Below are 16,431 nucleotides of genomic sequence, written 5' to 3'. Positions count from 1 at the left end.
GATTCATCAGGACTCTACAGTATCCTCCTTTTAATGGACTGTTTTCATAGATCACCCAATTCAGGCACAGAGAGTTTAAAGAAATAAATTGTCACAAAGCTAAAACAGTTACAAAAACACTTTGGCCAGGAGGATTTCCCTCTGACACTTGGAAGTCCTGAGGACGACAAAAAAAACCCACCAGAGAACAAATCAAAGGGGTCTCCTGGCTACACCTAAAAAGATGGGAATGTAAACTCCTCTAAGAGGCACAAAGCTTTGCCTGCTGCTGAGAGCCCAGAACTGGTCCCAAGCCTTCAGCTGGGTCTTGCTGCCTTAAAAGAACAAGCAGTGATGGGGAGTTTTCCTTAAAATCGGGCCGGATTGTACAACCAAACACTTGGTTCCCCTCTGGAAGCAGGGAAGCAAACACCTCTGGTATGTATCTAGTTAGCTCAGAGCTCTGTGCTGAGCTTTTTCTACAGAAATAAAAGAACTGATACGAAATGTCTCCACTTCATCAGTGGTCCCCAAAGACAGGGAGCAGCAGATGGGAGGCAGTGTGGGCATGCTCAGGTCCCCAGGCTGTGACAGCTCCTGCTCAAGGATGCCCATGCAGATGGTTCCTGCTGTCCCAGGTGCCAAAGTCTCCGTGTTTCCCTTGATCACGGCAGCAATGAGCTGCATCAGCTCTCAGCAGCCCAGCTCCCAGTGGGGGTGACACCAGCCCCAGCCTGGCACAATGAGCACAGCCCTGCAGCTCTGGGCCCATGGGTCACACAGACCATCTCACCCAAGCGCGGTGGCCAAACGTGGCCAACCCACAGCTGCTCAAGGCAGAGCGAGGGGAACTCACTGGGCCGGTCCTTGGGGAGCACACGAGGCTGTGCTCTCATCCTTTTGGGGTCTTGCCTCTTGCTGCTGAAGAGCAGTGGCCAACTTGGCCTCAGCTTTTGCTCAGCACAGCAGGGGCATCCCAGCTTGATGCTGACGGGCAGATCCCACCACAAAGCAGCTGATGCTTCACATGCCTGAGGAAGTCCAAAAAAGCCTCATCACTGCAGCAAGCAAGCAACTACCACGAGCCCTTTCAAAGCCAGTAGCAGCAGCCACGTAAACTGAGGCACAGAATTCGGCTCCCCAGCATCCCAACAGATTGGGCAAAGCCTGCCCCAGACATCACTGGAGCAGAACGTGCTCCTGCCAAACTGTGGGAGCCCTGATCAAACCTGTGCTGTTCAGCATCAGTACACCAGAGCATCCCCCTGCTTTGCTGGGCCAGGTTACCTGGAGGGGTTTTGTAGGTGACACAAGCCAAGCAATTAGCAGAGTTTGCTACAAGGACACAGCTTACACAAATGACTGCTCCACAGAGCATAGGGAAAAGAGAGCAGCTGTATCTTTGGAAGTATTTTTAAACTTATAATGTTGCTGAATGATTCTTCTGGTTATTTTTTTCCTGGGGTCTTTCTACATATCATCATTTCCTTCCCAAAAATTCTTCAAAAATTCATTACTGCTGGAGTTTTGACCTCCAGGGTGGGCTTTCAGCTACTTGGTCAGTTCTATCACCACCTCTCAAGTGCTCTTGCAGATGAATTTTTAAGAAATATATAACTTCCCCTGGCTCAAAAGTTTAGGTTTACCTCAGAGGAACTTTTTAAGGGATGCAAATGCTCCTGCTCCCTTTCCAATTCCCAAGCCAGTTTTGCCCTGGAAGCTACTTGTGATGCTTTCTGAAGTGGGCTTTAAGATCACATGGCATCAGAAAAAATCTGCCATAAAGCCCCAACCTTTCCCCTTCGGTTCACAGCTATGCAGCTCCCAAATCCCAGGTCCTCTGTACTTCCCTTGCACTTTTAATGTGCACTCCTCTAATATTCATTTAATGCAGGCAGCTGGCTGCAAATACCCCCAAACAATGACTTTAATCCTAAGTATCCTGAAGCCCTTCTTTCCTTCCCGCACCAAAACTGAAGGAAAAAAATTAAAAAACAGCCTCAAGACAGCAAGACGGAGAAATCCAAGCTATCTACTGGGCCAAAGGATCAGAAAGACACAATGAGCTAAATTTTGCCGGGTTTGCTAATTAAAAACGGAAGCTACCCCACTTCGGAGCCAAGGAAGGGAGGTGGGGGGAGTTCTCCTGCTATTCAAAAAAATCGGCTTCCAACTGGGACCATATTCACTCCACATTAATTGTCATTCCAACTACGAGTGTCCTAGTTTCAAAATGAAAACTACTCTCCGGTGTAGCTAGTGAAAACTAACACCAGTTTTGAGGCATTAAACAAAATTTATTGATTGCATTTTCCCACCCACTAAAACTTTAATAAGCATTAAACCTGAAACTCCTGGCCCCGTTTCCTCCCTCTACCCTCTCTCTCCATAAAAAGGGTCAGGCTCCTCTATATGGAGATTAGGACTTAATGTTTGGTATTTGTTTATAAGCCTATCAATTGCCTTTATTTCAGGGGGGAGAAAAGGACATCTTAAAAAAAAACCCTCTTGTACAGGGATTAAGAGAGGGCAAAGGTTTAGGGTAGTTTGGGTGGGTTTTTTTCCAACTGATTGTGGGTTTCAGATATATGAAGGATCATGTTCACGTGAATGAAAATAAGGAAATATTCCCCTTTTTGCAAGTTTCCCTTGAGTAGCATAAAATGTTATTTTCAAAGATCCCTATTTCTCAGTAATAAGATGCAGAACTTCAAGTCTTCTCTGTTGGCCATTTTCAGCTGTGTAAAAGGGAAAAATAATAATAATTTGGGGGCCACTCTGTCTGCATACTTAGTAAAGAAAACAAAGGTCAAACATTTGAAATGCAAAGGTCGGTGATTAAGCCCAGAAATCCATATCTATGCATCAAAATGAATAGCCAGATTTTGAGAGTGCTTAAATGATTTAAATGCAGAGCCTGACCTGGCTCAGCATCTTTCAAAACCAACCTTGTTATTTCAGAGTCTCAAGCGAGATTTAGGTGCCAGGTACCCCAGTTGGAGAAATTTAACAGTAATCTCCTTTCAGGAAGTCTGATCCACTTTAATGTCGTGAATCACAAACGAAGATTTTATTATTTAGAAAACACCTCTAACTAAAGCTGCAACACTTTGTCCTCGTGCTAAACTCAAGTCTTATCCTTCAGCATTATTAGAAAGAGTTGTGCGAGATGGCAAAGAAAAGTAATGTCAAAAATTCTTTTATTTCTCCTCTTTAAAGAAGGCTGCTAAAGGGATTAGACAGCTTTGAGTTCACCGCTCTGTTAAATCAACCTTACAATATTTTTTCAGCTTGTTTGACTTGCTGTTTCTGTATACATTTGTGTTTTCACCTTTCTGCATTCAAATCCCACACTTAGCGTTTGTTCTGCGCTTCTCACAGGAAACTTAGTCAGTTCTTTATTTGTATTAAGTCTACAGGGTTATAGAAAACAGACTTGGAAAACAATCCCTCAATTAGCAGGACTTACCAGCCTCCATGCATAGGCAGGGCATGCCACACCATCCAACCTGAAGGCAGAGCTTTATCATTTCCAGCAGCAGCACCCGGGCATCAGGTTCACCAGGAGGGACCTTTTATGGTCTCCTGTAACCCTATCTATTACAGCGGGGTTTGGACTCCACTTTACAAATTAAGAGAGAGTTCAAGGAAGTCATGCGTGTCTTGGTTCCCACTGCCTTCAAGCAGTTTTAGGGCTTCCAAAATAATCATCTACAACCTGCACTACATTAGGATCCAGAACTTCCAGAAGCAGGGTAGATACCTCTATGCAGAGATATTTTAGTGCTGCTGTAAGGAAATGCAGACCCTCTTCAGAGGACTATTTCCACCTTCCTACAAGAGGATGTGGCTGGTCTTACCTGCATGAACCAGGGACCTTCCACAGGCACTTTGGGATATATTCCCCATCCTTCTGACTCATTTCCCCAGCTTTTCCTTTCCTTTCCCCACCAGAAACACTTATAAATTCTCCTCTGTGCAAATGAGCCCCTAAGAATTAGATGGATGCTGTTGTGATGCCTAAGATGGTCAGTGCAGCAGGCAAGCCAAGGGAGGGAGAAAACAGCCACTTCTCTCTGCCAGGCAGAAGATAGGGATGATAAAAACAGAGCCCAGCAACCACTAAAGGGCAGGATTTGTCTGAAAGTCAGGCACCAAAGCCCCTGCCACGCTCCCTTGGGTGGGGTGAACCACCACCATGCACTGCTCATGAAGACACAAAGTTGGACAACCTCTCTTGATGCATAACCCATAAATGGAGGAAGAGCTGCACACAGCATTCTGCCCCCTCCACTCCCTTTCCACGGGTCGGTGGCTAATCCAGAGTCATCCTGTCTTCCTATGTGCCCTGAAACATCCTATGTCACCCCTCCAACTGCTCCATCTCATGCCCAGAACAGCTGGGCTCAAACACTGGGTTAAGTTATTCCTGCAAAGACTGCACCTCTTGTCTGCACTTCATTTGCTATGCACTGGGAGGAGGGGACAGAGAGGGAGAAAACTTCTATTTCAAACATTTACTGTATTTTGAAAGCACCTGAGGAGGTGCTTTTTTGCCAGGACTAACACATCCCACCCACAAGAAAATCTTGTTCAGAGCAAGCAGATGACTCCTCACAGGAAGGATTTGCATTGCCAGACCCAGGCTCAGGCAAAGACCCACCTCTGAGACCACAGGGGTGACAAACCTGCCCCTTTTTGTCCCTACACTGAGGGGGACAGGGTAAAGGAGAACCCCTGCTGTCGCCTCTGCTACCTCTGTGCTTCCCTTCATGAAGACTTCTGCCATGCAGAAGCCCACTGCCTCCTCAAATTCAAGATGCCAGCATGCCTGCACTTAAAAATAAGGCAGAAATCTCATTGCTTCACTAAATAATTCACAGGCTGGAGCCCCAGCACAACTCCATTAACACTTTCCAGGAGTTATTTTCTTTTTTGACTGGGCAGATCACAAAGCATTTCTGCAGTGGGGGCTTTGTGTTTGGATTTCCTTTGCCCCCTAGTTCAAATAATGGCAATACTAACTGATCCACTGGGCAAAAGAAAATTGAGTGTGACCCTTTTGTCAAAACTCTGGTGGTTCCCATTTGCTCCTCCAGCTCTCTTGCCCTAAACTGCAACAAGAACAGAAGGTGCTGCTGTCACGATGCCCCTCTCTGAGGTATTTTCTTTCAGACTGGGATACCTGTAACACAGTACTTTGTATTTAAACTCCACGGTATTTACTGTATTTATATTATATCCCATGATGGCAGCTGGAGTGCGGGAGAGTGGCTTACCCAGTATCTTCAAGGTTAATGCTAGTACCCCCCACTTACACCCTTCTTCCCAAGCTGGGTGAACCGGGAGCCTGGAAAGCCTGAAACATATTTTTTATGCTTGATTACAGATTTCAAGTGCTTGACACCAGGCCCCCACTCATTATATTTTGACACTGACGACTTTGGGCTGAGCTGCTTTGTGCTCACTCATCTCTCACTACATCCAGCGGTGTTTAACTGGAAAGAAGGTGGGTGATGGATTTGTAGCAACTTTGGGCAGGGATGCAGAGAGGACACCATCTGCTGTTTCTTACTTTCTCCCCATTCCCCACCCCATCCCTTCCTTTCTGTAATTAATCAATTCACAAATCAGGAGGCAAAGTTTCCTTGCAGCCTCCTCTTGCGACCACCCCTGCGAGGCAAAGGCTGAGGACACGGCAGGGCAGCTGCAAAGCCCAAACGCTGCCTGTGGAGCTCGGAGCAGCATTCGGGGCACTCAGGGGGAGCAGTGGGTTCCCAGCCCTGCAGCTCGTCCCACCCAGGGGCTTCCCAGGCCCAACCCACCACATGCTGGCAGAAAGAGGCTTTTGGAATTTTCTTTGGAAAAAAAATTATGCTTTCACAGAAAGCTGTGAATTCATGCATAACGCACTGATTGTAAAAATGAAAAGTATTTTTCATTTTTCTCCCCCAACTGCATTCAGCTCTTTTCTTACCTAGTGAATACTGGAGGTTGGATTAAGGTGATATTCAAGGTCCCATCCAACCCAAACCAATCCAGGATCCTATGGTTCTAAATAACAGCTAATTTATGTACCTCCATTTACCAGATCCCCTCAGTTCTGCATGAATCCCCAGCCTATTAACATAACTATTTAAACTGGACATGTTTTCTTAAAACATTCTTCTTTCATAAACTGCCAAGTGACAGTTGTTTACTGTCAACAAGCCTGGGTACTCCAAGACAGGGAGAAATATGCCCTTGCAAAAGGCAGGAATATCGGCTACCAAAGGAAGATTAAAATCTGCTGGTTTTCTCCCTCCTCAGAAATGCTTTATTCGTACAGGTACTCATGATACTGATCAGGAGAGATGATACTATGCCTAATTCCAATCATTCTTTGAATTAAAGAAAGGCTCATTGAGGATTTACTTTCACTTGAACACGCTAATTGTCAGGGCACACTCAGAACTCCTTAACCTTCTCACTGCAATTGGTTTCTCCTCTTCACTTTTAGCTGTGATACTCCCATCTCCCAAGGCACATCTTGGCTCATCTTACACAGATTCTGCTACTGGCTAGAAACAAAATGCTTTCCTGGGGGAATTTGTACAGAGAAGTTAAAAAAATTTTAAACAAAAATGAAGTCATCAGTTCGTTCACGCCCTACAGTCTCCACACTGCTGAAGTATTTTGCTGGGAGGGAATTGCTTGTACTTGAGTCTTGCCCATGAAAGCGGGGTTAAAAAAGAACAATCCTGTGGGAAAACTTTTTCACGTGCTCTCACTGCCCAGGAAGTGCCAGGAAAGCTCCTGTAGGGTGCAGGGTCCCAGGGTCAGGCTCACCCACAGACCCCAAGGGGATTTATTAACACTCTCCTGGTGCACTGCGCTGCCTGCAGCTTGTGACACTGGGGCTGATGCTGGCAACAGTGATGAAATGGCAGCAAGGATGGGGCAGGAGGGGACAGTGGCTCAGCTCCACAGAGGACTCACACAGAGGCACGGGGAGCTGGGTGCTGGCTGTCGCTGCTCTCTCTGATGCTTCAGCTTGGGCTGTGATGCTGCTGCAGGCTCCCATCGAAGCTGGAGTTACAGAAAGCAACTGGGAAGTGAAGTTCTGTGTTACAGCTGGTTAGAGAGGAATGGGAGGTCACTGAAAGCCAGTTCCAGGGACCTCCACCCCCAAACTGGGAGCCCTTCTACTTGCCGGAGTTTCCTCTGCTTGTTAAAACGTTTGGGTCATTAGAAAACTTCACAAACAATCCCTGCTTATACTAAATAACTGCTCCCACCACGATCTGTGAAGAGCTTCAGCCTGCTCTCTTATAATCAATGGGGGCTTTTTTTGCCTAGGATTCAATAGGCACAAGATCAGGACCTCATTATTATTTTTACAGGACTACAAGAAGCAGAGAATGGCAAAACCCCTAAAGAAAGCAATGACCCTCCAAACTGAGAGCCAGATTTGCTGTGAAGAATCTTTACAGGCTCTGTCAAGCATCAAAATAAAATTAAAAATCTAATGCTTGGGATCTTTTCAGTTTTCTGACAGGGAAAGCAGAAGGTTGAGAAAGGCTGCCTCATCATTTGGATCCAGAGACATCTCCTGTAGGTCCTTTTTACTCGGAAGAAAAGCCTTCACAGAGGTGTATTTTACCTTCCCCAGGGGGAGTGAGCAAGAGGGGATGATGAGCTGTCAGTTCAGGGTGATGCCAGTTACCCTGCGGTGCCCTGTGGAACAGAAACACCTCCAGGGCTTCACATGACTGCCTCTGCCACACACCACAATGAAACCCCCAGTAAAGCCCCTCTGCTGAGGCACCACCAGCAACACAGGGGACCAGATGGCTCCTGGGACATGGTCCTGCTACAAGGACCATGCCTGAATCCCATTTTCACAGAGCCAGGTGCCACCTGCCTCTTGTCAGAGGAGCATCAGAGATGCCCTCGTCCTCGGCACCCTCCTTGGAGCCCTCTGACAGTGAAGTCCTCTCCTTCTTGCCTGTTCCTTCACACCACTCCTCCCTCTTGGCATCAGTGAGAACCCACCCAGGCACCACATCACCACCACAAGGTCTGGCCCCTAAGCAATACCCTGCTATTTTGCCGTCTCCTCTACACCCAACTCAAGCCAGGTCAACTCCAAAATGCTTAAAATCCATTACTTCTGGATACTAGTCCAATCCCTATAATCCAGCATTGGTCTCCAAAGCTTTACTGATTTAACTACATCAGCTGAAATAATTTAGTGAGATTCCCTGTGAACAGCACAAGGTAGTTCAGTGAAATCGAGGCACAACTATAAAACACTTCCCTTTCCAGGGCAAAAGTTTTAAATGAAGATAAACTCACAAACACTTTCATCAGCTGTGAAAAAGCAACAGTTTTCTGGAGGTTTCTGGCATGCCACGGAGCACCACAATTGCCTGTTACTGTCTTTCCCTAAAAGCCTCACACTCAAGTTAAGGAACTTAACTGATGGCTTGGCTCCTGGGGTGAAAAGGAAATGAGGGGGGGAAATCCAAGCCAGCGTGCTGCCATGTGTCAGTGTGACATCTGCAGGTAGTTCTGCAGGTCAGAGCACATCCCTGGATGCACTGGTGCAAGCAGCAGTGCCGGGGTGCCGGGGCTGGGATGTTCCCAGGGAAGAGCCTTTGGCACACACAGCAGCCTGTGGAGCAGGACTGCTCCCACAGAGCGATCCTGGGCTGCCTCCTTTCCTCACCCGAAAACTTGGAACCCTTCTCCTTCAGTTATTAACTCTTTTAACCCCTCACAACCTGCAGAAATGGCACAGCCCCAAAATCTCACAGATGCTAAACATGTAAGCACATGGCAATTGTTTTGCATACAGCTCTGCTTGATAAAGAGATCTACTTCCAAGTTTCAGTATAAGCTTTTTATTTAGCCAACTTGTTATCTTGCCTTGCTCTCTGGATTTGAGAAAGCAAAGCCAGCACAACAGACCTACCCTCCACCTCTGCAATAAATACCACCCCTGTTTTAGTTTTATACATCTGAAACTGAAGCAGTTACTGGAGAAATGTTTTCTTACTTGACTGCGCTGCTATTCTTCAAAAATAGCTTTGCTACATTGAGTAACCTGAGTGTCAATGCACCAAAAAAAAAAAAAAAAAAATTGGTTTATCTACCTCCTGGGTAGTTCCTATCCACCTGAACGCAGAAGCCCTGATAGCCTATCAGAATAATGGGGCAGGTTTACATCTGATTACCTTTCACATTTTAACTACTAAGTTTGCTAAAGGTTTTACTCAGCCCATATCTCACAGTTCTTGTTTGCTTTTGATACTGCAGAAACTTCCTGGTCATTCCAGCCAAGAAGCAGATATTTTAGGGGTAAGCACACCAAGAATACAGCATTCACTGCAGGAATAAAAGCCCTTCTTCACACATATAGAGCTTTAAATCACACCTATGGCACTTGGGAACCTGAGCTCTGAGCATATGAGAAAGGAGACACTGGGGGAGTCAGCTTTACTTCAGAGAAAAGGGAGTTTTTTTAACAAGACCACCAGATAAACAGCCAAAAGAGGGGAAACCGCTAAAGTGATAAGCTATGTAGGAGGCCAAGGAAAAAAAAATCAGGGTGTAACAAGGTATTTTAAGGTGCTTTCAGCTTTGCATGCATCTTCAGACATGGTTTTAGCCCAGCGTTTTCAGAGAGGTGCTTTCAGATTTACTCCTCCTACAGTCTGGGCTGCCTGCTGCCACACACCATGAGTGGCTGTGCCGAACCAGAGTCCCATTTGCTGAAAAAATCCCCAGTGTAAGGCAAACTTTTACCAGGCACCATCCTCTCTGGCACACAGTCTGGTACATGTACAATCAAGTTTATCACTAATCGCTGTTAGAAGAGATGAAATGGCAAACACTGAAACATCTACATCAAATCACTCTTTTTAATGGTTGGAGTCAGCAGGCAATTTCAAGGCTGGAGTGTTTTTTAAGGATCAGAAAAAAAGGAAGACACAGATATGCAGAGTCAGACAAACTCCCAGGACACATGAAAAGTTATGAGTATGTAGCCCATGAGGGACAAGATAGAAATCTATTCAAACAGGGAAACATAAGAAAAATAGCCAGATTCATTGTTTATCTGTGTATCAGGTTCTGCTGAGCTGGGAAAAACTGGGGAGGAAATTTCAACTCTGTTTTCAGTATAAATATCTGAATTTGTTTTAAGCCTGATGGGTCTACCTTATATATAGTAAAAATTGCCAAAAGCTAAGCCATGATGACAACACAGCCACTTCTCTGGGAAACCTAATGGCTCATGCTCAGGCTCCTGCACACTTCAATGACCAGCCAGAAAAAGCCACCAGCAGGCCATGCCCTAACCTTAGCTAAAATTAAGGTGCAGCAAATGCCTTCAGTCACAGCTCTGCATGCCAACGAGAGAGCACTGTCAGAAACACCTTGATCCAATGCTTTTATAAACTGAAATTTGTATTAATTGCTCAGAAACCCGGCTGATTCCCTACCCTTTAGGATCCCTAAGTGATACCCTTTAAGATTCCTTTAAGTAAATACCAGATGTACACAGCAAGTATTCAGAAAGGACAGTTTTCAAAGCATTTAGATGGATATCAAAGTTCACTGATATTTTAAAAGGGAAATTTTTGTTTCTCAGCCTCATAAGAAGTGGGGGGGGGGGGGGGGGGCAGGGGGGGGCAGTGCTCCTCCAGCTTTATGAAAAATTTCAGCTTTGTCCAACCTGCAGACTTGGTTCCACTGTATGGAAATTGTCTGGATACAGTGGGAATCCATAATGAAGAGTTCTTTGGTGTTCACCTAATTTCAACACCCATGTTCAGTCAGGCTTCAGGACAGGTTCACCTTCCCAAATAGCACTAAGGATTTTTTTGGAGGGAGTTGTAAAAGTTAACACGCCAGTCATAGCAGCTTACTTTAACTGCATAATTTAATTAGCAGATCAACACTTTGCTACACAATTTTCAGATCTACTTTCATCATGTTTCCTACTCAGCAGTTGCTAATAAAATCTTTATTAAAAGAAAAAATCCTCAGATTTAATTGGAGTGACCCTTGTCAGTATATGTAGAAAGCATCATGTTATACAGCTACTACTGAATATATTGAGTCCATCTCTGCACTGCAACAGTTTAGTTTCTAGTTCACTATTTGCAAGGTAAGAAATTGATTTTTTTTTTTAAGAAGTGATGTTTCATCATCTTTTATTTGTGTTCTCTCATTTTATTGCATATAGCAAAATAGGCTAGTCTCAGTATTAAATACTTAACTAGCTCTTTAGCTGCTGCTGTTCATGGGAACAAATGGATCAAGTTTTAATCTCAAAACGATCACTCACAGCTGCCCACTAAATCTAAAACGTTTCTGGTGCAGGGCACAAAGTAAGCAGCACCATCAATATATGAGAGACTCTTTGCAGAGGGTTTGAACACATAAATCCCAAGGCCAGCACCAGGAACAGCCAGTGCCATTTGGCACTCACTTCAATACCCCTATAATTTCAGGATGAACTTTGAAACAGTCAGACACACAAAGCAAAGTGACACAGATCATACCCTACACCTTGGACCCCTGACTGAGCTCATGCTGGAAGGCTGCAAGAGCCCAGTTGCCATCAGCTGCATGAAAAACACTGCAGCCAGCACATCACCACTTCTTTCCACACAAAAAAAGTCACAGGAATTGGTACATGCTCTCCCACTAAACTTCAACAAAATTTCCAAATAGTCCTTGTTCTGTTCTTCTGGGGTAAAGCTGCCTGTGCAGTATTAACTCTGGGTGACAATTCCACTCCTTGCACAAGGAAACTTTGGTTCTTGCTCCTGACAGACTGGGAGAGCTCTCCCCTCCCCTTCCCGCACAAACCTGATCAAACATTAGCAGCTCTCTATACAACTCTTTCAATGCACTCAGACAGCCTCAGCAGCTAATAAGTGCAACACAAATCCTAAAGAGCCCAGAAATTGCCTTTTTCCACATATACTGTGTGCAGACACATACACAAGCCAGTTACAGGAGACAGGATGGTTATCAGAATTTCTTAAAAGTTAAATGCTGCTGTTTCAGTTGGGCTGCTCTCTTAAGAAAACAGCCAGCATTACTTGACATTCACAAATCGTACGAAGTAATATCTTTATCTGAATACTAATGCAAATTGGACGGGCTTTTTTATATTGATGTCTATTCTGTGGCTGCTGAATAGAGTGACCGCATGCTCAAGGCTGCAAAGGAGTTCACTGACCTCCCTAATCATCTCTGTCATAGCCCCTGAATGACATACACATTCAATCCTGCCTCGCCTCTCTTACTTTCATTCATAAAAAAAAAAAGAGGGAGGGGGAAAATTTGACATTGTTCTTCCTACAGCAGCTCCGAGAACGGGAGAGAAGAGAAACTCAGCCCAGATGAGGCCCCTGGTGTTTTTAGTTTAGCTTCTATTCAGCAACAGCCCCGCCATCTGCCTCCTTCCTGCCAACAGCCGAACACCTCCCTGCGGAGATGTTAAAACCTGCACCCCCTCCACCTCCGCTAATAGCCAGTATTCATATTAGCAAACATACACATACCTCGAGAATGCCTCCCTTCAATGTGTGTTTTATGTAGCTGAGTATAGGCACAAAGCAGTAGCTGTTACAGCCTTCACAGCCCCGTGTGGAGAATTAGATCACTGGGGAAAAATCCTTCCAAGCCCCTTTATGGAAAATAAGGCCTTAGACTGTAAATGCAAAGCCCGGCGAACAACAACTCTCAGTAATGAGGCAATACCCCATGGCCCATTTGACTAGGAGAAAGAATTTGCTTTTTACCATTCAATTCAAAAAGACTGAAAAAGTAAAATGTGTTTTTACTCGGCTCTGAAGGTTTATATTCTTTACAGTTTCTTTTGCACAACCTTTTCCCCCCCAGGTCGGACAGGCAGCGGGTGCCCTGACCGTGGCAGAGCTGGGGAGGCAGCACTGGCTTCACGCTTCCCCACGCACGTGGAAGAGGTGGTACAGCCACTGGCACTGAAAAGCTCTGTCTCCCCTCATAGTTCCCATCCACACGAGTTTTCAACAGCTCACAGTGACGGGACAACTCTTGAAGACGTTGCTAGGGGTTGGGGTTGACGGGAACCTTCCTGGTTCCCTGAATCCCATTCCAGGGAGCAGAGCGGGAGTTGACAGTGACATCTTTCCTTTAGAGAAAGCTGACCGAGAAGTAAGAGAGCCTGTCCCGAGGATTTCCACGGGAGGCCCTGGAAATCCCAACCCATCACTCACTTCACAGACATCACTGGAAGGATGTTTCCCTCTGTGTGACCGCCGAGTATGCCGCTTGCTACAATTCCAACAGGATCCCAAAGCTTTAACTCGCCAAAGTATCCTAGAGGACTGGAGGGGTTTAGCACCACTTAACACATCGTCGACCCCAGCTAAGGGCTGAATGCAAGGGTGGAAGCCCAGGGACCAGAGGCAGCCACCGAGGTTGCTCCTCACCTCCACGGGATAGACTGTGCCTGAAAGTTGACAGCACCAACACGGACCTCAGGCTAAGCCAGAGAGAACTGGGGACACTTCGCTACTGTCACTCGCAGCCCTGTGGCCAGCACAGGCTGCTCGCCGCCTTCCGCACACCGACCTCATCTGCTCTGACCAAGTCCCTGCCATGTTGCCCCATAAATCAATTCTTTTGGCTGTGAAAAATGAGCCAAACGAGTTACACTAAGAATCTGGTGTTTTATTAGGACTTTCTTGAAAACAAACCCAACCCCCTGTGTGATTTATAGCTTTAACCAAAAGGGGTATGAAAGTAATGCCCCCTACCCCCCAGCCTCCACGAAGTCCATTTATTCCCCTGTCACTTTTTTGGCAAACAGGCTTCCAACCCTTTCCTGAACAATGGAAACTTTCTGCCGGGTACATGCAAACCGGAGGACAGGGGGCTGCGAAGGGGCTCCCTTCCATTAAAGAGCTTTGAAAAATAAACAGGGACTCAGGTAGCAGCTGAGGCGGATCAGAGAGACACGATGCTTCAAACCCGCCGTATATTACTTGGAAAGAAAAAAGCAAAGCCCAGCTTTTGCCCGACGTGTTAACTTTTTTTCACTTGCAACTGCAGCGCTGCCACTCCAGGGGAGATCCTCGCCGGCTCTCCCGAAACGCACTTCCCTTCTCAGCACGGCTGCTCATTCAGCTGCAGCCCAGCTCGTGCCTACCCGGAGCTGTGGCAACACCCCTTTTGCTCCCAAGATGAGGACATAAACGACCTTTCCTTACTTTTCCCACCCGAACACACGCAGTCAGAGCATTTCCGACGTGGGCCGAAGATGCGCTGCTACACACGCACGCAAGCATCTTCCCAGCTGTTACCCACGGAGTGCCCCATGCACCGCCTGGCTGAGAGGACTCCTGGCAGACAGGGATCCTCTTAAAAGCACTTTTGTCCCTCCTGGGCGGCTTTCACGGCGAGGTGGAACCGCCCCGGCCCCGCGTTCGTAACTCCCGCTCCGCAGCCGCCTGCAGCGGTCTCCATCCATCCGCCCGCTCCGCCCGCTCACGGACGGGGACTCGTAGCGCCGGACCCGGCCGGGCTGGAGCCGTCCCCGCAGAGCACGTGTGTGCGCGGCCGCGCAGCCCTTACCTGCCGGCTGCCCGCCGCTCCTCGCCGCCGCCGCCGCCTTGCCGCCGCCCCGCCGCGCCGCCGGCATCCCGCCGACGGCCGCCGCCAGGCACAGGCACCAGACGGAGCCCCAGGCCGCCCGCATGCCTCCGGAGCGGCGCCGGGGCAGCGCGGCCGCCGCCGCACCGCCCGCCTCAGACATCCCCCGGCCGCCGCATGCTGCCGCCGCTCACCGCTCCGCTCCGCCGCCGCGCTGCCGGGAGAGGAGAGAGGCGCTCAGCGCGGGGAGGAGGACGAGAAAACCCCCCGCCCCTAGCGCCCACGCGGAGGAGGAACAGGAAAAATAATAGCAAAAAGGCGGAAAAAAAAGTGGTGAGAGCAGTAAAAAAGTGCAGGGGGCCGGGCGAAGCCGTGCGCCGAGCGGCGGCGGGGCGCCTACCTGCGCAAGCCCCGCGGCCGGCCGCGCACCGCGCATCGAGGGAGGGAGGGAGGGAGGCAGGGAGCGAGCGCCCGCAGGAGCCGCCGCTGCCGCCCGCCCGCCGCCGCGGCGCTCCTGCGTCTGCTCCCGGCGCAGCGGGCGCGGAGCGGGGCGGCCGCGATGTCCCCGCCCGCCGGGCCGGACCGCCCGCCCCGCCCCGCCCCGCCCCGCCGCCGCCGCCGCCGCGGGGGGCCGCGCCCGCCCCGCGCCGCTCCGCGCCCGGCCCCGGGGCTGCGCGGGGGGGCGGCCCGAGCCGCGCGGAGCTGCGCCCGCCGAGCCCTCGGGGCGGAGCGGCACCGCTTCCCACAGACGTGAGATTGAAGTTGGCGCGGTGCCCCCACGCTGGATCCCGCGGCGGTCACCGCGCGTCCCCTTCTCCCGGCCCTCGAACAGCGCGTTTTCTGAAGAGGCGGCGGGAAGGGGGATACGTGGGCTGGGGACAGCTCTGTGCGTGCAGCAGTTCGGCTCAGCCTGGGACCTGAGCAGCAGATGGCCCATGCACCCATTTCCCCCCCATGGCTGCCACTCCGTACCCCGAAGTGAAGCCACCCGCTTCGAGCCCCCTGACTTCACTCCCCCACGCCCATAATCGCTGTGGTACGTGTATGGGAATAACGACAGACTCCACGGCTCTCTGCGTGTCTCCTCTGCCAACTGCAGTAGCTGTTTTAATAAAGTCTGACTAGATGGATCTAGTCACATTTACAGTTACGACTGCAATGATCTAGTCACTATCACAGTTACAGTTCGGGTTTTCGTGGCCATCTCAGTGACCCCCGACACGGCCGAGCTGCTGAAGCGACATGCATCAGTTACTGCTGACAGCGAGCTGAGCTGCCTCATACAGAGAAGTCACAGCTCTGCTTTAATCCCACTTGACACAGCAGCTCGTTCGCTGAAAATAGACGCAGATATTATCAGAGCTGAAAATGCCCTGCAGAAGGGGCCCAAAAAACCCAACCTGCGTAAGAGTCAAGGGGAGTTTTTGTGGGTGAGAGGGAAGGCGGGCGGCGCGGAGCTTGGGCTTGCAGCGAGGGCGAGCAGCGGGGATCGCTCCTGGCCGCCGCGGCGGGCTCGGCGTTCGTGCTGTCGTCGCCGCAACCGGGATCTCTCTTGACACCTTTATCAGGCACAGAGACTCTGACATCTCAATACTGTGGCATTGTGTGGGGAAGCATTGAGAGGGGCTGCGGCGAGGAAATCCTACATGTCAGTGGAGACCCTCGCCAGTGACACCGTCGGTTTTAAATGAAAACAATGGAGGAAGAAGCAGACGTATAAATAAAATGTGCTTATTTCACCGTCACAGAGAAGCTTTGGCAGTACATCAAGCTGTACGATGTTTGCTGTCATAACTGCTGTGCTGGAGGTGCCAG

The 16,431-nt window shown here is 48.8% G+C and overlaps 1 protein-coding gene across 6 annotated transcripts in view; it reads right to left on the bottom strand.

Annotated features, from left to right (window-relative positions):
• The window catches only part of FGFR3 (fibroblast growth factor receptor 3), a 55,242-nt gene extending 40,081 nt beyond the window's left edge, over nucleotides 1–15,161 (bottom strand). For all 6 annotated transcript variants that reach the window (XM_072927931.1, XM_072927932.1, XM_072927927.1 and 3 more), the window contains exons 1-2: nucleotides 15,017–15,161; nucleotides 14,599–14,830 (exon numbers count right to left, since the gene is read on the bottom strand). In XM_072927931.1, the coding sequence (XP_072784032.1) occupies nucleotides 14,599–14,779 (181 nt within the window). In that variant the 5' untranslated portion in view covers nucleotides 14,780–14,830; nucleotides 15,017–15,161. The remainder of the gene's footprint in view (nucleotides 1–14,598; nucleotides 14,831–15,016) is intronic.
• Nucleotides 15,162–16,431: the final 1,270 nt, after the last annotated feature.

Source organism: Taeniopygia guttata, chromosome 4 (assembly GCF_048771995.1).
Source record: "Taeniopygia guttata chromosome 4, bTaeGut7.mat, whole genome shotgun sequence".
Classification (NCBI taxonomy): Eukaryota; Metazoa; Chordata; class Aves; order Passeriformes; family Estrildidae; genus Taeniopygia; species Taeniopygia guttata.
Note: the sequence above shows the minus strand (reverse complement) of the source record. Positions and strands in the feature narration are given on the sequence as shown.